Source organism: Helicoverpa armigera, chromosome 2 (genome assembly GCF_030705265.1).
Source record: "Helicoverpa armigera isolate CAAS_96S chromosome 2, ASM3070526v1, whole genome shotgun sequence".
Lineage (NCBI taxonomy): Eukaryota > Metazoa > Arthropoda > Insecta > Lepidoptera > Noctuidae > Helicoverpa > Helicoverpa armigera.
In genome coordinates, this window is record NC_087121.1 from 1203835 (window position 1) to 1227890 (window position 24056).

General features: G+C 36.4%; 1 protein-coding gene across 1 annotated transcript in view; it reads left to right on the forward strand.

Annotated features, from left to right (window-relative positions):
* The first annotated feature begins 5877 nt into the window (after positions 1–5877).
* Positions 5878–24056, forward strand: part of LOC110376522 (uncharacterized) — a 35592-nt gene continuing 17413 nt past the window's right edge. Inside the window, exon 1 of the mRNA XM_021335017.3 lies at positions 5878–6184. Within this exon, the coding sequence (XP_021190692.2) occupies positions 6151–6184 (34 nt within the window). The 5' untranslated portion in view covers positions 5878–6150. The remainder of the gene's footprint in view (positions 6185–24056) is intronic.

Consider the following 24056-nt stretch of genomic DNA (forward strand, 5'->3'; position numbering starts at 1 on the left):
GTCATTACATAGATAAGTTCTTCTAATGGATTCATATTAAGAAAAGTACCGATTAAGCTTCGTTTTTTAAACTATAAACACATATTAAGCTGCTAAGCTCATTACTTGCCTATTTAAAAGCACATAACATCGTCTATTTAGTTTCTAAGTTAAGCCTAAGTTTCATCGTAAAAATAAGTTTATTTTTTTCGCTCAAAGTAAAGACCCCAGATTTTAGTGTTCATGAAAGTTTTTTCAGGTCGTTTTCTTAACACAGGTCAAAAGAACAATGTTGAAAGCTACAAGTTTCTAGATTTATGTTTCTGAAGCCAAAACTTGAGATGAAAAAGTAATTTCTAAGTAATAAAGGCAGGTATTTTTATTATTTACTAGCTGTTGCCCGCGACTTCGTCTGCGTGGGCAATATAGAATTGTCAAAATACTATTCATCTCGTAGGTGTATTGTGTGTAGGTATATGTATATGTGGCCATTTATCATCATCATCATCCCCCTGCCCTTCTCCCAATTTTATTTGGGGTCGTTATTATGTTTTCTCCTTCCATACTCTTCTATCTGCCGTCGTCTCTCAGGTGTGACCATTTATATTTAAATGAAAGAAGTAAAGTTTGTGACTTTGTGGAAATCTCTGGACCTAGTCAACCAATTTGGAAAATGATTACGTATGGGGCGTAAGTAATTTTCACAGCATACAAAGGTCTGATAAAGCTGTCATTTGTACATTTTGTGCAGCAACTGCGACTTATCAGAAGCCAGAAAGTCTGTCAAACAGTCTTACCATGGATAACGTGGTGTCTAGTTCACTGGGTTGAGGAGATCATATAGGTAGTCACTCCAAGTAAAATATTGGTACTCAAACAGATTCGGTTTGACCGGAAGTCAACAGCCACATAATTGGGAAATAGCTGGGTGGATGTCATTAGGCATGTCATAGTTTCACTACAGGGGGTAACACTTGAGGATTTTCTGTGCACTCATTCACTATATTAAGTTGGGATTCCACCAAAATGTTTGAATTAGTTTATGAACAGGCCAATATCTGTGAGAGTTCAATTCATGTACCCCAGTGGGGCCCAGCAGGGCCAAGGTCTGCCGGGGCTGCGGGATGATTGTTCGAAAGAGTTACCGCGGCCCTGGTGCATAAAAAGCCTACGACGGAACACGACGGTTTTTAGTCAGTAAGAGTCGACACACCTTACCGCTGCTAACCGACAGCGGTAGGGTCATTTGACGATTTTTGATTAAAATAAAATGTGTTCGTACTTGAAGCCTGCAGTTCTTTTTTCAAAATGTGCGCTCGCAATTTGTCACTTCTTGGTGGAGCCAGCAGATCAGAAGAAACATAAGGCTGTGTTCATGCTAATAATTACGTAGCTTCTCCAGAATTGATGTAAAAAGATTCGACAGCGAGCTGTAGTAGCGTAGTTAATAAAACTAACTAAAACAATCTTGTTGATCCTTCAAATATAATTAGAGAGCGGGAGTGCATGATGATGACCACTAAGAGTTGGTAAATACGTAATGAAGACGACCAAGTCCCCGCGACCAAAACTAATTCATTGCTATTCTAATTTGTTCATGTACCACAAAACTCAAGTGAAGGTGGAGAAAAGGATTACCAAGCTCCTTAAAGCCTGGGCGTTTGCAACACGTTACATGGCATCCTGGAAAGTTACGTAATTCTCAGCCATCAGTTTGACTTGTTCATTAGAGAATGCAGTCTTCTGTCAGTGACAATGTGATTGCACTGGTCCGGCTATGGGTGCAGCGTGAGGGAGTGTTAGGCTTTGGCTCCGGTGGGCCTCACTGGGCTTTGCTGAATCTCCTAGAGGGGCGCGTGAAATAACGCGCATCGCTGACACGGGCCTGTTAGACACGGGTCACCTAAGACCCGGATGGTCGACGACCAACTCAAAACTCATCTCCCACGCCTATGGCGGCCAGGAGTCGTCTCTCAACACCCAGCTCTCGTGGTGTCTTACCGCAGTGGCTGAGATGAGAGGTGGGAACTTTCAGTCATTCCGCCGCCTCATTCTTTGTCACCCCATTTCTTCTCACCCCAGACAGCTTGAATCAGGGCCGGGTACGATAGTTCGTACAGTCCACACAGTGGTGACAGCCGGGCTCCATGAGATCAGAGTTGGGAATATATGTTTTCAAAAAATAATAGTACATTTAGTGAAAACACGTTTTATAGCAATTCTGTCTATGTAACTGAATGATATCAATGATGTAAACGTAGATATATAAAAGGTGGTTTTTTAGACTCAGCTCGGGTCTGACAGTGACTGTTCGTAATCGTGAACAGTGTATCAGGATCAGAAGTTGAAAGCAAGTTTGTCTCTGGTATGCGACGCGTAATTGTACGTTTTCAGGCGCGATAAAGGGGTATTTCTATCTGCACTTTGTGCCTAGGCTTGTTTCTAAAGCTACGGAAACTTACCTTAACTCACGCTTAGCAGCGCTTGCAGAGACAGATTTTTCTCCTTTCTTCTAGGATCCATAAGCGTTACATGTTTTGAAAAAGAAATTTAAGGTTTACTTACTACTACTAATTTAACGTAAGTTGCTTTTAAGCCTCCACATTAATAGAAGATAAGCTAAAATAAAACCCCAGCTCAATTTTGTTTATGAAAAATGCACAACTCCATCTATGACTTTAAATGATAATTATTGTTCCGCTAATGTCTTTCCACCTCGCTGCTTTGTCAAATTTGTTGTATTTTATATACCACAGATGGAGCCGCTTTGACCGTGGCTGAATAATTTTACCCCTGTTGACCGGGATAAAAAGTAGCCTATACGTTATTCCAGGGTACCACCTATCTAAATAAAAAAAAAAACAATCAAATCTGTCTAGCCGTTTTTGCGTGATTGAATAACAAACATACATTCTCACAAACTTTGACGTTTATTTATAATATAAGTAAGAAGTAAGATTTTGTCAAGGAGTATGGTAGACTCGATCGAAACCTTATAGGCATGAATAACAAAACATAAAGAAATATTGATTTTGAATCGACAACATATATCCGCAAAATTCGGATTATGGAGAATTTCGTAAAATTACAATGGCACTGACAGACAAAGCGCAGTATGACAGCCATATTTGTCAATAGATATAGATAACAGTAGATAGATCGACCATTATGTGATTTCTGGTGAAGCCAAAAACGAAACACACTTTTTTATGTAGAAGTTATAGTATTTAGAGTTACGTATTAGTATTTATAGCGTTTCTTAATTTTTGGAATCAATTCATAGAAAATGTTAAACATTTTCAAAGTATCGCTTGTTTTGTTACTAAAATTTGTCTTTAACACATTCGGGGGCCAGCTACATGCCTCTACAGTGGTCAGTTTTTGGATTCTTATCGCATAAACTTATGTGTCACGTATTGCCTATCTATCAAACGGTAGTGGGTTTCTAAATCTATGACAGCATCCATGATAAAAAGATTGACATCTGCGTACAAATCAAAAAAACCGGCCAAGTGCGAGTCGGACTCGCGCACGAAGGGTTCCGTACCATTATTTATAAATCGAACAAAAAAATCACGTTTGTTGTATCGGAGCCCCCCAAAATATTTATTACATTTTAGTTTTTAGTATTTGTTGTTATAGCGGCAATAAAAATACATCATCTGTGAAAATTTTAGCTCTCTAACTATCACAGTTCCTTAGATGCAACCTGGTGACAGACGGACGGACAGACAGACGGACGGATGGACGGACAGGCAGAGGAGCGAAAACAATAGAGTCCCGTTTTATCCTTTGGGTACGGAACCCTAAAAACAAAAAAATACAGGATTCAGAAAAAGAAACAGCAAAACTCAAAAGAGGCCGTCTATACTAATTTAACAAAATATTAATAAAATACGGTTTATCCCTGTTGACCGGGATAAAAAGTAGCCTATGTGTTAATCCAGGGTATAACCTATCTACATACCAAATTGCAACCAAATCGGTCCAGCCGTTTTTGCGTTATTTAATAACAAACATACATCCATACATTCTCACAAACATTCACGTTTATAATATATGTAGGATTCGCTAAATGGTTCAGGGTATCAGGGTATCATGTTTCCGAAAAGGTATAGGAGGATATGATAGGAAGTTGTATAAGTTTTTGTCTGTGTGGTATAAATATTTCCTTTGAATTTAAAAAATAGAGATCAACTGATTCGCAGAATCTGTTCCTAGTTTACCGTATTTCACTCGCATTGTCATCTTTTCAGTTATTTTCCCGTAATACGTATACCAATTTATAGACATAAAGAAAGTATTTCAGCCAAACAAAAAATAGTAAAAACCAAAGAAAAAAAAACTTGCTCTAATATGAATAACAAAACCAAATCTGCTTCGATTCTGCGATAAAAAGGGAAACGTACACAAGGCTACCGTATTTATCTCGTCTCAAGTTGCTACTTATGGAAATGGGTCAAACTGGGCGATAGGCTAGCCATTTGTCACCACTCTGCTATTATCTCAATATTTTAAGCCCGTATTTTATTCGCATTTTCCGTTAACATTGGTTTATTGTGTAACTTGTTAATAGGTCGCCTTTTATTGTTTACCGATGGGAAAATAGCTGAAGCAACAGTATAACTAGATGCAACGAAAAAGTAGACATTTGCAGTAATCTATTTATTAAAACTTTTGGGGGTTTTATAGACGTTTAAGTATAAATTATCGGGATTTAAAAGCGATGCTGTATATCGAGGTAGGATACCTGTTTTTTACCTGATGTTTCGACCGAATTGCACCGACCGTGATCACGGGTTTACTATGTATGTCCCAATTATTTATAAATACGTGTACAAATCGCGAAAGCTTACAAGCTTTTATAGCATTATTTGTAAAGAAAATTGACTCAAATAGTCCATCCTTTAATCAATATAGTAACACCTTCTGCGACATCGTATCGCCATCACACAATATAAAGACTTCATTTGAATGGAATGCAGCGCTTTATCTGTTCCATCATCAAATCAGATGAGCTCCATAGATAGTGGATTACAAAGACTTGCAAGTGCAGACCTGCGTACTCACTGAAATGAATGCAATCTTCCTCCCCAAGTCTTTTGCGTTCATTTTCATAAAACTCTTCATATAAAAGCACGGAGATTTGACTCTGACAAACGAGACTTGGCTCCTACTTTATTGAGTGGAGCTAAACTTTAAATTCATTGAAAAATTGCGGTTGGGAATTTTGTTCTATTATGTAGTACAGTACGGCTTGTTTCAGCGTCCAATTTTGTGGCTACATTTCAAGATGACCCGACGTTAAAGTGATATGGTTTCATCAAACCCTGTTTGATAACGCTACAATTACTACCTGTCTGAAATTTTACAACCTACCCCAGATGATAAGCACTCTCTAACAAGGTCTTAAACTTGGTGCCGTGGGAGATGCTACAAATTTTATGATACAAGTACACAAACAGACACCTAGTCCTGACACCACATAACATTTGTCAACGTATTCATTGCGTAGACAGCGTTTAAATAACCGTTCACAAACTTGCCATCTAAAACAAAACTCAGCCAGCGTGTCTCAAAAAATATGGCTATAAAAACAAATCTGAAGTGGGTGGAAACTGCGAGCATCGAGTCGGAAGGCTCATAAACTAGTAGCAATAAGGCCGGGACATATTTTCGCGCGGAATTGAAGTACACACACAGCAGCAGTCGTAAGACAAACAGCATTTACGTAAATGAGCGTCTCAAACGACGCGGAGTCTATTACATTGGCCGACAAAATTCGTTGGGGAAAGAGCAAAAAAACACAGACAAAAGCAATGACATTTATCTAATTACGGGATCGCGATAAGGGCGCGTGAGGGGTGAGAAGGAGGAAATTTGAGGAGGGCAGGGGAGTGCACGACTGGATGCTGTGCCGCAGTCGGTTAAAGGCATCCGCGCGCTCCGCTCGTCTCGGCGTCCCCATTTTCGCAGTCGATATCGCGTTGCGAAAAAATATTTCGTGTATCCCGTGCGTGTTTTGCATCCAGCTCATGGCTTCTAAAGTGTACCTCGGAATTAAAACTTAGTAAAGTGCCAAAATGGAGTAATGTACGAATAAAAATGTGAAATGTACAGTGAAGGAAAAAGTTTTTGCTGTGTTACGGATATTTAGTTTTTATTTTCAATATGCCAGTACTTCTAGTTTTTGGACTTTTTGTGGGTAAGTTAACGAGTTCATTATAATGCTCTGAAGTAGTTCAAAGTTATTTAAATGTTTTAAAGATCTTAGTTTTTTTTATCTACGTTTTGTAGAATATGGCGCACTCAATTTTTTATACGATATCTAACAAAACTACTTTGCTTGTTACTTTGCTTTTATTTAAAAGCTTAGTAAAAGCAATAAAAATGCTATTTTATTTTAAAGATCAGCGCTTGTTGACTAATTTACAACTATACCTAAAGCGTACGATGACCATTCTACGAGTGCATATATTTATTAAACGTATATTTTATACGTATTTTAATTGTGCAACCACTCTAGCTAGATCTCAATTTAAAATGATAATTTTCGCTATCTAGCGCTTCGCTTCAAAGTTCAAAGGTCCTAGATTTTAGCACAAACATTTATCGATCATACTCCTTTACATTAATTATACTTTTTACATAATATTCTTCTTGTTTCTCATGAATGTTCACGTTTATTTGAATGAATGAATGAACGAACATGTAGGTTGCTCAATTGCAAGCGGACTGAGGCTGACGAATGCTCCTACTTACGTGAATTAATGCTCTGTTGGTAATCAGAGCGGAATTTTAAACTATACATCCTGAATTCCTGGTACAATAAAAACTAAATTAGAGTTACTTCTAAGAAAATCACGAGTAAAATTCCATACTTTTAAATTATAATTAACGTTACTGCTAAGAATCGGGTTTCGAGTTCTCTCCGGTTTTAATTGGATATAACAGAAAACTTATTGAAGTGGTAGGAACTGCATTTCCAATACTTAGCATCAATGAACTGATAAAAATATGGGGCAGCCATTTTGAAATGAAATATTGCAAGGTATAGAATATTGAATCGAGATTACATAGGTAAGAAACTGGAAGTTATTGCACTAATTAGATTTTATCAAGATACAATGCAGAACAGGGCAGAAGCAATTCCCGAAACCGGATAAAAAGTAGCTTATGTCCTTTCCGATATCGTGGACTATCTGTGTAGGTACTGTATTTCGTTAAAATTGCTTCAGTAGTTTTGGCGTGATATCGCGAAAAAAGGACAGCTTCTTCCGCTTTATTTATTTTAAGCATTGAATTGAAGATGTATGTTGAATGAAATAGTCTTCACCATTTTGATAAGATGCGAGATAAAAGCAATGCGTAAAACTTAACCTAATAAAACCTACATATCTAAGGGTTGGGTGCACCATTTAACTATAACCATGAACAAACCATAACCAGTCATGAAATTGTTACCCAAAACGCCATGGGTGAAATTGCCGATATTAGTTAATTGGTGCAACGTGCAAACGTGCTGGATTTCCATAAGCTGCTAATAGAGATTGAATTTTGACATTATGTCGTATTTCAATCTCTTATCGCAACACAACGGATAGGTTATGGAAATTGGCCATAAAACAACAAGTTATTCAGTTCGCATCTACCAGGTCATAAAAAAACCAAGATGTCATTCCTTTGACATGTTAAGATTGTCAATGGATACTACTCTTCTTAACACCGGCGCCCTAGTACCTATTATCAAATTAATCGTCACTTTAGAGCAGATTATGTTACATGAAAGGAAGCCAGCTTAAAAAGAAAGAAAAAGAAATGCACTGGGAAACTAAAAAAGTAATTTAGCTACTCCGTTCTTTCATTTGAGTCGTTTTGTGGTATCGCTTCCGACCAGTCTACTTCATCACCTCGAGTGTCTAAAGGATTTTTATAATGCGGTTAAAATTTTTAGCTATTAAAATTCTCTTTCTTTTGGGATTTCTCATTTTCATTAGGATCTTGTGGCCAGGTAATGCACGGATCGATTATAAGGTAAAGCAACATTTGGCGCGGTCCAAGATGGATTACCAATCTTTGTTTTGACGAGTTTTACCATGTTTTGGAAGGCACGTTTCATTGGCCAATCCCGGCCACGGAGGAAGGAAAATCATTTACTTCTCGATGGTCCCGGCTGTCATTTGAAAATGAAAATCGAGGATTTTCAACGATGAAATCTGAAAAAATGTGAAATCTTCATCCCTGATAACAACCAACAAGTCTTTTCGAAATTCCAATCCATAGCTCCAAATTTGACAGTACTAGAAAAAAGTTCCCTTCGCCTCCTGGGATCACCTATTCTCGATGAGTCCTTCACCAGTTATATTAACGAGAAAATTCAAAATTTTAATGATGTTTCAGAGAGATTATACAAAATCAGTAAACATTCGGCCTTCACTTTGATTCGGTACTGTTGTTTTGGACCAAAATTTACTTATATTCTTCGCTCCTCACATATATGGAAACACCCACAAGTTTTGGACAAAGTTGACCAAATTATCAGAAGCACCCTCACCTCCATCCTCAATGTGGCCTTGGACGATCGAGCCTGGCAGCAAGCTGCACTCCCAATACGCATGGGAGGTCTCGGCGTCCGCAAAATTTCAAGTGTTAGTTTACCGGCATTCCTCTCCTCGGTTCACAGTACTGATACATTAACCAGAAAGATATTGTCGTCTTCTGCACTGGTTGATGTTGATGTACCGTGTTTGACCGATGCGCTGGATGCCTGGAAAATGGCTACTCCCAATACGGATTTGCCCGGCAACCGCTGCTCTCAGAGACAATGGGACGGGCCGCTCTGTAGCACTATACGGAATAATCTATTAAATACGTGTAATAGTGCTGCTGAGCGTGCCCGTTTGTTGGCTGTGGGAGAGTGGGAGTCGGGCCTCTGGTTACAGGCGATCCCGTCATCTAGCATAGGCACTATGCTGGATGACACAACGTTCCGCATCGCTACATGCTTACGGTTAGGCGCTCCTGTGTTGCTCCGCATCGCTGCCATTGCGGTGAAGCCGTCGACAGCCTCGGGCACCATGGTCTGTCGTGCTGCAGAAGTGCTGGTCGTATTGCACGGCATGCCAGCATTAACGACATTATCCGTCGTGCTCTTTCCACCGCCGGCGTGCCAGCCGTGTTAGAGCCTAATGGACTGGTACGTGACGATGGAAAGAGGCCTGATGGTATGACGTTGTTGCCATGGAAGTTGGGTAGGCCCTTGGTGTGGGATGCAACGTGCGTCGACACCCTGGCGCCATCGCATCTTCCCTGCACGGCAGGTCATGCTGGTGCGGCTGCTGCTTCTGCAGAGACCACCAAGCGGCGCAAGTATAGTAACCTTATTGGGAACTATACTTTTGAGCCGTTTGGGGTCGAAACGCTCGGACCATGGGGCCCGAGTTCGCGGTTACTTTATAAGGACATCGCGAAAAGGCTTGTCCACGCTTCGCGTGACCAGAGGGCTGGCTTATTCTTCGGACAAAGAATTAGCATTGCCATTCAACGTGGCAATGCAGCCAGTCTTCTGGGCACGTTTCCGGAGGACAGTGATGCGGAGGAATACTTCGACGCCTGATCGATGCTCTTTTATATTTTATGTTTATATATATTTTGTATATAGTATTTTATTTTTAGTTTTGTATAAAGATAAGTAGTTTAAGTTTGTATATATGTATAGTGTGTACATTGTAAATAAAATACATTAGAAACATTTTTATGATTCAACGAATCTATGGGGATTCACCTACAATAAATATGTAGGTACTTTAAAAATCCTGGAGCTGTTTTTATTAACGATGAAACGAAAGTTGGCATAATTGAAATAAATTTAAAGAAGTGCTTTACAACGTACACTATGAGAATAACCCGTGATGCATCGTACTCTGCATAAAAATATCAACGCATTATTAAAAAAAAGATTTTTCAACACTTTTTCTACAAAATATTTACCATAAAGCTGTAAACACAAGAGTTTATCGTACATTTAGTTTTCGTTGAGGCGTTTTACAGCGCTGGTCATGATCCGTGAAAGAATTCAGTCATGTGCGATGGATCGGGTGTTCATTGGCTGTTGGCCTTTGAGCGCTGAGCCTTCACTTTTGAACTGATGTGTTAATTTTACAAGTACTTACTTATAAGGAACGGTAGGTCCCATAAAGATATAGGTAGGTAGGTGGTGACGGAAAGAAAGCTGGGGATAATTTTATTTGGACTTATGCAATTACACTAATGAAACTGCAATATACATACCTAATTATAAAAGTTTGGACGTGTGTTAGTGTATTCTTGTTATCCTTTCACACATAACTACTGTACATGAGCTACTACTGCTATGTACTGTATATGAAACTTTACAGAAATAGGTAAGTATCCTTTCTATAAAGATTACATATGAAACATAAATAATTGTGTAATCGACCACAAAATTATATTTGCTTATAAGATTAATTTCTGAAAGTCAGCTTTCATTTAATTAGTATCATCATAATCTACATCATTATGTTCTCAAGCTCGTTAGGGGTAATTTTATATTTTAACAAAAAACCTAAAAATAGGTGCTGTTTGTTGCCGACCAAACAGCGGTCGGACCAATTTGGTACATTTCTCTTTTTATAAATGTTCGTCATTGTCCTAGTCCGAATACGGTTTATAGAGAAAGAAAAATTGCTTGAGCGTCCCGGGAAATGGGAAAATTCTTTAAACTCGGAATGCCATTTTCTATGGGATTTTCGTGACAAGACACATAACTTGTTTTGTTGTTTGGACAGATAGTAATGCGTATAGTTAGTTTTAGGTAGATTTTTTCACCGCCTAGCCTTTTTAGAACTTTCAAACTATGTTGGGGTCAGTTTTCAGTCTTAATCGGATGCTGAGTATCAGTACTTTACATGGAGCGACTGCCTATCGGACCTCTTTACTGTATTTACCCCGGGGCAACCCCATACCTCATGGTAAGCTAGGCTGTTAGATTCAATTCTGACTACCCGTAACAGCTAGAACCTACCAATTTAATAACGCACGTTAAACTGTTGTTTCGAAACGTTAAAAATTTGTATGCGGCAAAATAATGTAAAAGAAGTATTTCAGTCAAATTATACAAGATATATTTTTTCTTGTAAAATGTTTATTTTCTGAAGAAAATTATTAATTTCAGCAATACTATTTTAAGAATCGTTTATTAGGTGCCTAGTTTATGTATCGATCTTTACTAATTATAGTCATTAAATTCCTCCGTAGTAACTTAGTAAGTATATAAAAACCTTCGCAAGCTAGTCTTATCAACATAATACGAAAATTACTATTCCAATCTACTGCAGTTTATACGACAGTTGAACCTAAATCAAATGTATAATCGAGTCTGAATACTAAGATATCACTGTTTAACTATGCAGACTAACGTTTGGGGTCCTGATTGCCAATTTACCTGGTCGACCTTCTAAACTGAAAAGCACTTTAAACTTCAGTTAGACTTAACTGTACGAGTTACTCCAGTTTGAGTTATAGATAACTGTTCTTTAGTGACAGATAAGTTGCCGTCGATGGTTATAGTTTATAACCGATAGCTTTGTGTATTTGGATGACTAGGATAATATAAAGATGAAGAGATCGACTCCTTTTTTGACAAAAGCGATTTACCGTAGGTTGATTTTGTTACCCAACAAATACTCTGAACTTTAAAAATGATACAATACTCTTATGTAATTTATAAGAAAAAAACACTATGGTGCCCTTAAAGTAGTTAGCTATCTTATTTACCTATCTAAAATATAAATTTCTGCCGTCAATCCTTATTGACTGTTGAAATTATGCTGCATCCAGTAAAATTGGAAACAGCTCCTGTTCCTCTGAAAAAAGTACTACGTAGAGTTTCGCAGAAAATAATAATTTTAGTTTCGACGATGTTTTCCACAAATATGAAATCACTAGAAATCCTATAAATAACTAGCGGCTGAGTCATTCGGACTCAGTAAAGAAGTACTCAAGCGTTTAGTGACCCATTTCGTCTGAGCGAGGGTGCTCGCTCATCACCACTTATTCACTTGCCTCGATCCGTAGAGATTCGATAATCTCTGCCATCCTGGTACACTGGATGAATGGACAGTCGCAAATATTATGTGTTAAGTAGGAATTATGCGTCATTTTGAAAACTATTATATTATATATCCCTTCCTTTTAAAAGTTAAAATATATTATTTAAATACCTACTAGCGGAAAATCCAGTCAAGTTTTGGAACGGAAACCTGATTGAAATTACTACAGAAAAACTAGCAATGAATCAATATTCATATTACTCTGCTGAATGTTGGTGTTTTTGTAACGTCAATATGAGGTCGCATTGCAATTTCTTAAAGGAAATTGATAATTATGACTTACAATTTTGTAATTTATTTGAAAATAGCCCATGAACAAAGAAAATTATTGTAAGACTTCAGCAAAATACGCTGACTGGATTTTGATGACTGATGATTACTCTTTCAAGAGTAATAATATAAAACCCAACCCAATAATATAAACTTATCTAACCAATATTAACTTATAAATATTAGTGTGGAAGGTGATGATGATGACTAGGAGAGCAGCTATGTCATGCATTTGACAAGCAACACTGCAACTTTGTCGACAACATTTTGATCGTCTTTACGCAGGATGCAAGCAATCGTCAAATTAATAATGACAGCGTGGTGTTAAGATATCAGACAGGACACAATTGTGTTTGAACTTATCGTTAGTTGAACCAGCTCAACTATAGAGTAAATACTAATATTGGTTACTGACCTACACCAAGCCGTGCACCAATTGAATAGTTTGATTGATTTCCTATTTGGAGATAGACATAGGCATCTGTGGTTAGTTGTAATATATAATGTACATGGCATTTGACAAACATGTAAGCAAGTAAAACATAATTTGTGTTTTACTTGCATTATTAATATTTTTAGAATTCTTGTGAATCCCTTTCTTAGTCCTTTTAAGAGTCTTTTATCCCTAATATCGAGACAGATAGAGTTTTGTATAAATGAAAATATTTAATATGACTACGCATAATGAATTTTATCCCATCATAAAACATATCACGTTCAAGATTTATCATAACCTGTGAATAACATTCAAACGTATTACTTGAACTGTAAGCGTAAAATCTACCAGGATCGCATAAAGTGTAACATATCTTATAAAATTTCATTTGGGAGCATCCACGTCTTGATCCTTTCGAAGACTTAAAGCCGAGACCTCAATATCTAGGATATTAGCGAGGCCTCGACCCATTTACTGGGACAGTTTGGAAGCTATCGGCACGTAGATAGCATTAATATATACTGTAATATAGTGCGACTGAGCGAACGGCTGCTTTCCTTATCATAGACATTGATATTATATACGGTTGGACTGCCATTGGACGGCGTTAGTTAATCTTACTATCGTCTCGGACGGTGGGCTAATGTGGGGGGCTTTAATGGCGTATATAGCCTTTAGTTAAATATCTTTTCTTGGGAAAACATTGAAGAAAGATTTACAGATTTCTGAAGATTAAAAAACATATTGAGAATATTTTCAAGCTGTTTTTGTTTGATCCAAAGAGCATATTTCTTATGAAATCGGCAATATAAAGAAAATCCTTTTAAATATTTTAATGCTGTTTCTTTCATATTTTTCAAGATATTTGCATATTTTTATTACCAAGAAAATATGGATCAAGATCTTATGTTGTGTAATATTTTCATTGGATATTTTTTTTTTTAATCCAGTATATTTTTAAACAGTTGAACTGTATACAAGCAGGGGTTGCCAACATTGTAAAAGCTATTTCAACCACAGTTGGTTAGTTCCTAATGAATCATTAATTACGGAAAGTTTTTCAGTGTAAACAGTTGTGAAGCCGAAAACAGGCGGACGGCCATTATTACGGTGTAAATAGCCATTCTTGTTTACCCCATTAAGCTTTCTATGTGCCATGAGAAAGTGAAAAAGTTAAAATGTTCAACAGTAGGTTTATGTTGCTGGAACTAATTTCTGTTAGGGGTGTTTGATTTCAGGAAAGCGGGTAAGGCATAGTTGTGTGTGTAAATCTGCTAAACTGCCCTGCTAAGCCGAAAGGCGCTATCTCTGAGATACGCCCTTTTCGTTTTTTTTATACCATTCAATAGCTAGAATAATTTCGCATCTAATGGTATAAGCCAAATAGCGATATCTCATCTAAAACATTAAAATAAACCACTAAGAATTTTTTTTATATCTCAATTTTTCCTTAATTTACGAAGAGATATGACGGCATGTCGTTTTTATGAAGCCAAATAGCCTTATACCGACGTAGGCTAGAAACGCTTCAAAAATGTTAATCAAAAACCTAAGTCAATTTTTAAGCCAATAAGCGGTAAGTTCGTGTTTCGAAAAAGTTCCGGAGTTAGCGCTTTTACGCTAAGTAAATGTGGGTATTATTAATTCGCTAAGGTTTGAGATACGGCTAAACCTAAGCATAGTAGGTAATTAAAATTGACTTTAATATCTTTAGCAATAAGGATTACACTCACTTACATTTCACAATAGAGCGTGTTGTGACATGAAGATAAACATTAGTAACGATCATTTCTTAGTTTGTTTTGTTTGCGGAAGGAAGCAAATTCGTTTTATGGTGTGTTTAAAATAAGGAAAACTTCATTAAATACAGTATTTCTAATTACGCAGAGATAAGCTTTTGTGTATTAATATCAAGGTAAGTTTTTTATAGTTACTTCTCTAGTTTCTCACTTTCTTTGAGGTTAAATTAATTTCAAACTTAAAGTTTCGAGAACAAAACAACGCATTTCCAAACATGTCAATTGCAGACGAGCAAAACATGTCGTACCATCAGCTTCTTCCGGTAGTATCCCAAAATGATAATCAAGATTACATTACATCAGAGCCATCTACCTCAAGAATTGAAACCGATGGCCCATCACTGATTACATGTTCAAATATTGCAGAATATAATGATCAGAATGTAAACAACGCATTTCCAAACATGTCAATTGCAGACGAGCAAAACATGTCGTACCATCAGCTTCTTCCGGTAGTATCCCAAAATGATAATCAAGAGATAATCCCGAATAATACTGTTGATAATGTTGATAGTGCGAGCGCCGTGTTAATTAGGACCAAAAGTATTGAGGAAATATTGCAAACAACCGATGGTGAGATACTACATATTGGTAACGTAGAAACAATTACTACAGAAAACGAAGAAATACGAGCAATAAATACAATACAAAATGACGATATAAATAAAGAAAGTTCAGTTGATTTGATAACGTATACTAAAACAGGGACTATAAGAAAGAGAAAGAAGTATGAAGTGCCATTAAAAGAACGAAAAATATCTAAAATTATAGAAAAAAGGGAGAAACATAATGTGAAACCACCCTGCTCTTCATCATGCAGGCTTTTATGTATTACAAACATACCGGAAGAGCAACGAAAGCAATTGAACAATTCTTTTTGGAATTTAAGCGATACAGAAAGAAAAGCTTATATGCTGCACCACACTTCTTCCCAGTCTGTAAAGCAAAGAACTGTCAATGAATCTGTTTCAACTAACTACAGAAGACAAACTACATTCTTCTATTTTCTTAAAAACTCACAAGGTTCATCGTGCAAAGTATGCAAAACTTTCTTTTTAACTACCTTGGGTTATAAAGCAGCTAACGACAAGCCTTTAAAGACTGCTTTAGGTAATAATAAGGAAGACTCCGTCAGTGCTCCAGTAGACAAAAGATGCACTTACATTCCTCACAACAAAATTGACGATGGTCCTATAAAGGAACACATACTTAGTTTTGAACCCAGCATATCCCATTATAGACGTGAACACGCGCCCAAACGGTTATATTTGCCAAGTGACTTGTCGATTACACATCTACATACAGATTACGTAGAAAAAAATCCTTCGATCACATGCTCTTACGACAAGTACCGAAAAGTTCTGCAAGATTTGAATATTTCGTTCGTAAAATTGGGCCATGAAGAATGTGAACTGTGTGAAGAATTCAATTTACACGATAAAACGCATGATAAAGACAATCTCAAGGAAGACTGTGAGTGCTGTACCAGGTGGGCAAGTCATATAGAAAGAACCAAGAGATCAAGAGAACAATATCAATCTGATTCCAACTTAACCAACGCTGATACCATTGTGTACTCCGCAGACTTACAAAAAGTCATTATGCTGCCGAGAATCGATATGTTTAAGTCGACTGTTTTCACTCACAGGATTGTTGTATATAATGAAAGTTTCGTGCCTATTGGAGCTAGGAAAGGTTCAAAAGAATCCAGTATCTATCCTGTACTTTGGCATGAAGCATTGTCTGGACGATCTAAAGATGAGATCATAAGTGCGTATTATAATTTTTTTTTGTTCTATCGGGATATGAAAAATATTGTACTTTGGGTGGATAATTGTTCTGCTCAAAATAAAAACTGGACGTTTTTTTCGTTTTTAATCTATGTTATAAATTCGGATCAGATAAATGCAGAAAAGATTATTGTTAAATACTTTGAAGCCGGGCACACATTTATGTCTGCAGACTCTTTTCACCATAGAGTAGAATTGGCGATGAAGCGAATGAAAAATAAAATATATGACTTTGATGACTTTTGCGAAGCTGTAAACAGTGCTGGAAAAAATGTAAATATCAAAAAAATGACAATAGATGATTTTTATGAGTGGCAAGACTATACGACCCAATACAAACTTTCCCGGTTGTCACCACGACCTTACATTAGTGACATTGTTGAAGTGGAAGTTAACAGAGGCAGTTTTGACATTAGGTACAGAACTGGTTTCGATAATGAACCCATTACGGCTAGCATTGTAGGTACAAAGTTCTTGAAATTAGACTAACTTCCATCCCCAACTAAAAGAACAGTACCAGCAGGAATATCTCAAACAAAAAAAAACAATATTTTAAAATCTCTTTCCAGTTTAATACCTGCTAATAGAATGTCTTTTTGGCGGGGACTACCAACTTTTGATTAATTTTAATTCATAGAAAGCAAATAAATTGCTGTAACTTTTTTTTGTAATTTGCTGCTACATTTAATAAAGTTTTTAAAAAAATATTAAATGAAGTTTTATTACAAATTTATTCGGTATTTTCATCAAAAACAAAAAAAACATAATTTTGTATGGAACTTTCTATGAGCAGAATAAGACTAAAAGCACTATCTCAATTTTTGAAGCCTTTATTTTTAATCAAAATAGCGATATCTCACAAAATAGGTATATTGGTGCCATTTATGGATAATTTAGGTATGTCAGTTATATCTAGGGTCAAAAATACGTTTATATTGGTTTTGACAGTTTTAAAAAGTATTAGTTTAAACACCCGTTTGAAGGTGGGAAAGATCCATTCACAAAAAGTCGTTTTTCTCAAAACTTACTCTGATTGAGTTAGCGCTTTTTGGCTTATCAGGGCAGTAAAGCTTTCGTAAAATTAAACATATTTTGGTATGTAACCGCCAAATAAGATTTACTTTTACAAATGTATAGGGCTATTAGCTTAACAAATCTTTGTTCTTCATTTTCAATTTTGGTGTTAATTGCATCGATAGCAAAACAGTGAAAAATAAGAATATTTTTGAGGTGCTTACAGATTTAGTGCTCGAAGATCTTGTAAGAAATAATCATTCTTAATAATTCACCGTTATGAAAAAGTAAGGTAAATAAAGCCAATTAATTATTTTTTTACACGCTTTTTATTAGCTTCACCTGTATGTTTGTAGGTTTGTAACCGACTTCTTTGGGCGCGATTTTGACCCGCTTTAAACGGCCAGATTTCGTTCAAACTTTGTAGATTTATTGAGGACCGATGACAATACACTAATTTGATAAAATTATTCCATTTTTAACCGACTTCCCAAAAAGGAGGAGGTTACACATACACATCGATTACTCCGAGGTTTATAGACCGATTTACGTGATTCTTTTTTTGTTCGACTCGAAATAGCTGCCAGTTGGTCCCATATTCATCAGGTCAGGATCTGATGATGGAAACCTGAGAAATCGAGGGCAACCTTCGAAAGTTGTAGGCATACATAGGGTAAAAACTTGACACACAGGTGTACGCCTAAAAGCACTATTCAACTGTGAAGATTTGGAGCTGACCTGATGATGGAGACCAGAGAGGGTCCAGGGAACTCGACAACTGAATATGTGAACTACCTCGTGTTTGGGCTTAAATTATTTGTATTGACAAGACCTTTGCAACAGTGAAGGTTTGGAGCTGACCTGATGATGGAGACCAGAGAAGGTCGAGGGAACTCGACAACTGAATATGTAAACTACCTCGTGTTTGGGCTTAAATTATTTGTATTGACAAGACCTTTGCAACAGTGAAGGTTGGGAGCTGACCTGATGATGGAGACCAGAGAAAGTCGAGGGAACTCGACAACTGAATATGTAAAATACCTCGTTTGGACTTATATTCTTTGTATTGATGAGAACTTCCCACTTGTATGGATAGTGACAACCATTCGTATCACTGAAAAGCTTTAAACAAAAAAACTAAAAAGTAGAAAATAAATAATAGTTTAAAAAAAACTAAAAAACACGCTTTTTATAGAAAACCGAACTAAAAAATAGAAAATACATTTAAATTAAGAAAATAGTGTTCAAAATTTCAATGAATATAAATTAATAATAGTGTGAATACAAAAAATATATTTAAAAAAAGCGTGGGGTGCATGGTGTCAATAGTTATAAATATTTTATTGACAGATATGAGTAGAGTGATTTTCATTTCGATAATACCTTAAAAAGCACCCCACGCTTTTTTTAAATATATTTTTTGTATTCACACTATTATTAATTTATATTCATTGAAATTTTGAACACTATTTTCTTAATTTAAATGTATTTTCTATTTTTTAGTTCGGTTTTCTATAAAAAGCGTGTTTTTTAGTTTTTTTTAAACTATTATTTATTTCCATTTTTCCGTACCTACTGCTAATGAGTTTTGTTTGTAAATGTCACAGCATTTGTTTTATTTGATGGCTGGCAATTAACCGCCGATTACAAATAACATTGTTGCCCAAATTCCCCGCTAGAGGTCGCCCTCGATCACTCACTGTCATTATTTATCTCCATTAACACAAGTAAAGGAAAACCTTATTCTTTTGGGCTATGATTGGCAGATTATTATGAAGTACTAGCTTCCGCCCGCGGCTTCGCACGCGTAGAGTTCGGACATCGAGTTTCCAGAATTTTCTTTGCTATAAACCTCACGGAGCCCAAGACCTTTCCAACGAATGCAAAACCGTGGAAATCGGTTCGTGCATTCTAAGGTTATAGCGTCAGGGAGGAAAACCCGACTTATTTTTATATAATAGATGTACCTGGTAGCTTCCACCCGCGGCTCCTTTCCACGTTTTTCTTTCTCCACTTAATAATATCCAAAATGTCATTCTTTTACATGTACTTAAAAGTAGTACGAGTATCTGATTATAATTTATGCTATATTATTGGTAGGTTTCATCAATATCTGTTTTAAAGTTTATGCTTGAAAGCGTAACGAAAATTCCAGACATCAAATCGTTCACGCTTGTTGTAAGTATTTGTGGGATATGTTTTCATAGTTTGTTGAAGGGGTTTTTTCTTAGTAACACAATTATTATAAAGCTGAAGGTTTACTTGTACTCTTTGATTTATCGAGAAATTATATCTAAATTAATCTTTTACAACTACAAAATACAGAAGTAAATGTTCCGCATCTTTGAATTATGACTATCTCTGACAGCTGTAACACCTACGTACTACTGGTCTCCTAGTACAAAAAAGTGGGCCAGCAGGTTGTCACTTAGTCAATGAAGATAATTTATTTACTTTCCTGCCCAAGATCAAAGGGCCAGTGGGCACAAAAACAAAATAACCCTTTTTACATGTCACTGCCAAAATGGGCCGGTTGCTTTTCATTTTCGTATTTTAGAGCAAATTGTGTGTGTAAAATATACATTGTGTCGCTTTAGATTTTTACGTCCACATATTATGTACATAGATAGGCACAGTATTTATACGTAATAATTCAAATAATTAGGTAAGTCCGTCATTTTATACGTCTAAAACAATTAGATTTTTCTTGGCCCGCTTTTTTCCCCACATTTCTAGTGAACTACTTCCCGCATCCGGATAATATAACGTAATTCTCATAGTTAAAGTAGTGTAAAGTTTCATCACAATCGGCTATTTTTTGCTTCAAGCAACCTAATATATCTCTGCATTTATCCATAGATAAATACCCAAAGCCGAATTCCGACATTTATAATACGAGTAATAGTCTGTTAATAGCTAAACCGATTGTTTCTTGCCACTGGAACTGTTTTAAATAGCGAAAAGGTTCACATCTAAAGGTACTTACTTACAGGCTTAGTTTTTGAACTGCGTCAAAAGCTCAATTTACCCGGCAATGCCATAAGCAATTTTAGCAACTCCATATTATCATATCACGTTTACCAAAGATTAGAGAGGTGCCTACTCCGTGCTTTCAGCGTCATAATGAAAATTTCATCAGAGAAATTTTCTCTTGGCCTAGTATCACTTATCCGCGCTTAACCTTTGTTAATAATTTATGTGAGACTTAAGAAAAGTTATCAAGTATCTTCCTGCCTTTTAACAAAGAGCGTTACGGTATAAAATATTCATAAATTATACTGTGAGAGTATTATGGTGTAGTCATAGGCTGTAACAAGCTTGAAGCTGATGGTTCACATAAATCACCATCATCTAGCTTGTAATTATAAGGTGTGCTTGAAACTTGAGAAGCGGTTTAGACGACCGCAATTTTTATTAAAGAAGTTCTTTTTAGGGTTCTTTATTCAAAGAGAACAACGGGTATTATTTAGCGTTAGCCATGACATTTAACAACGACGCTATAACATAAAATTCCGGAAACTAAAGAAAATAATTATTTTTGTAGGTTGACTAGCAATCGTAATTTATGCTCGTTTTATAAATAACGGTACAGAACCCTTCATGTGCCAAACCGACTCACACTTGCCCAGTAAAGTTTTTTAAATATGAGAAGCGTTTAAAAAGTTTTCTAAAGACAAGAAAAAGGGGCCTTTATAATAGTAACGCTTTATCATTTGATCTTATAAAGATGGTCGAGTCCAAAATAGTCGAGTAAGGTCAACAGCCTGAAAGTTGGGCAGTTGGTCTAAATATAAAAATATCGACAATACCTAACGATTTGGGCTGTGGATATCAGGTTAGAGTTGATTCATTATATTTTTTTGTGAGATACACGGAGCTATTTTAAGATTTTTTATTTGTATTACTATAAATAGGTGCTGTAAAAAATAATGCTGTGATAGAATGTCAATTTTTATCACAAAAATATTAGATACTCTTCGGAATTCTCGCAGCACGCAATAAAATCTTATTTCACTCCAGAGATGTAACATTTTCCATCTATTTATATAAAATAACCGCTGAAAACTCCCATAAGGACATAAACAGATTCATCAGCATAAAAATATTAGCAAAGGAAATTTTACGAGTCCATTCTGATGCAGGCTCCTTCCTTGTATCTCATAAATTAATTTTACATTCATTGTTTGTGTTCTATGCTCTCCTGGTAATAGTTGTTGGGAACTCGAAGCGTTTTGATTTAATTATGTTTTTCTTTGCAACTAATTTTGTTTACTGAGAAGAATAAATTGTCGGCGCTAAGTTTGCCAAGCGAAAAATGTTAATGTACTTTGTAAAGAAAGAGCTTTTACTGAACTTCCTTGGCCTTATGATTTTATAGCCCTAATTATTTTTTCTGCACTGCAGATTAATCACGAAGCAACCAGGATAAAATTGTTTATGTGATTCTTTACAACTTCTTATGCAGTTACCTATAGTCAAAATAACTTTATCTAAACCACAATATCCAAATAAAACAAGCGTGAATTAACAACAACAAAAAAAAAACGTTTAGGGTGCTCTTTTTTTGTTAACGAACTGCCGCTGGCTGGTTTGAAAGTTTTCAAATTCAGTTTGATGAAAGTTGAAACTAAATAAACTGCCAGAAATTTTACGGAGTTACCCATAGCCATGTTTGTGACCTAGATAGAAGTTTTTCCTAGCTATTGTTTTATGCTAACAGCAGAAACTTTATTTTTTACGTAACTTAGATGTAAATGAAGAGATGAAAAGCTATGGGACTCATACGTCGTTTGCCTTGATATAAATATTTGTGCCCGTTTAATTTTTATGAGTACACAAGGAAATGAAAATAGCTACATGTCAAAGAAATAGACACCTTACATGTTTTAATATGATGCATAACATTTGAATGATATAAGACTTAGATTATTTCTTCGAAACATGTAACACGACGTAATCTATCTCTCTTCTTCATGAGCATTTCTAAGAACTGCATCCACTTCTTAGTAGTGACTTACCTTCTCATAGCTATTCTGCATAGGTATTTGTTATCAATTTCCGATCACTGGAATCGGACAACTTTTTAGAATCGGCCTACAGTTAATTGAGGATGAATATAGCTCAGCGTTCCAAAGTACCGATTCCATCTGTGAGAATCGATTCTCCGAAAGAAAACAGTCCAATTGCTTGTTTTCAATTTACTGTTCGTACGCCTCGCCTGAGGGAAATCGTTCCAAAATATTTCAACAGATTTCATGCTAACGTAAACATTGGTTCGTGCACCAGGAGTTCATAAGATAGGAACGGATGCATCGAGAAACCGTATGTTGTACCTACAGATAGGATGCATTCAAATAAAAATATTATTTTTAACAACTACACCAGTCCTGTGTCATGTAATTGGAGCAATTCAGTTTGCTGACAACAAACGCGAACACAATCATGCACATAATTGATTAAAATTCTCAACAGAATTGGAACTAAGCTATTAAATCGGTTTCCTATTCGCTGCACGGCACTAATTAGCCAGCTATCGCATACTACAGCAAAATTGGGGTATTATGCTAATTCTACAATCTAGCGCTTTCAGCGTTGAGCTAGCAATCTGCTAAGTACAAGCTTAGCGATAGTTGCTACATCATGTGCGATATGAACGCGATTGTGCTCAATGGAGATTAGCGTGTATAGGTGTTGAAACTGTGACGGCTTATTCATTTATGCGTGCCTGGTGCCCGGCTGTGGTGTGTGGTTATTTTATTGTTCGCAAAATCGTTTAACATAAACTTAGTTGATTTTTATTTTTAGCAGCATATTAATTTTTTCTTGTCGTGGTGGCCTAGTGGGTAAAGGACCAGCCTCTCAAGTGTGAGGGCGCGGGTTCGATCCCAGGTCAGGCAAGTACCAATGCAACTTTTCTAAGTTTGTATGTACTTTCTAAGTATATCTTAGACACCATTGGCTGTGTTTCGGATGGCACGTTAAACTGTAGGTCCCGGCTGTCATTGAACATCCTTGGCAGTCGTTACGGGTAGTCAGAAGCCATTAAGTCTGACACCAGTCTAACCAAGGGGTATCGGGTTGCCCGGGTAACTGGGTTGAGGAGGTCAGATAGGCAGTCGCTTCTTGTAAAGCACTGGTACTCAGCTGAATCCGGTTAGACTGGAAGCTGACCCCAACATGATTGGGAAAAAGGCTCCGAGGATGATGATTAATTTTTTCTTGTCAAATATCTGATGAATAAGTTACTAAATAATCTATCTCGTCATAAGTAGATTTTGTAAACATTTAAACATGATTTTCTGTGTTTTCTCCCCAAACCATAGAACGCAATCAAAACAAAAACATTACAAGAACAGACGCAGAACTTCAAATTATTTCGCAATACAGTACAAACAAACACACTAAAATCTGTTACATTTAGCACATTGTGCAAAATTAGTTTCCAACTTCTTAATCAGTGTCCGCGCTTAACAAAAACTGCACAAAGTTTGTGCAAACTTGTATATTGCACAATGTTATCGGTATTGCAAAATCTGTGCAATGGTTTTGCTGTGTAGCAATAGCAATGCACAGTAATTTTCTTTGTGAATAGATCGTAAAACGATATGGCTGCACGCAGAGAAATATCTGGCTATCT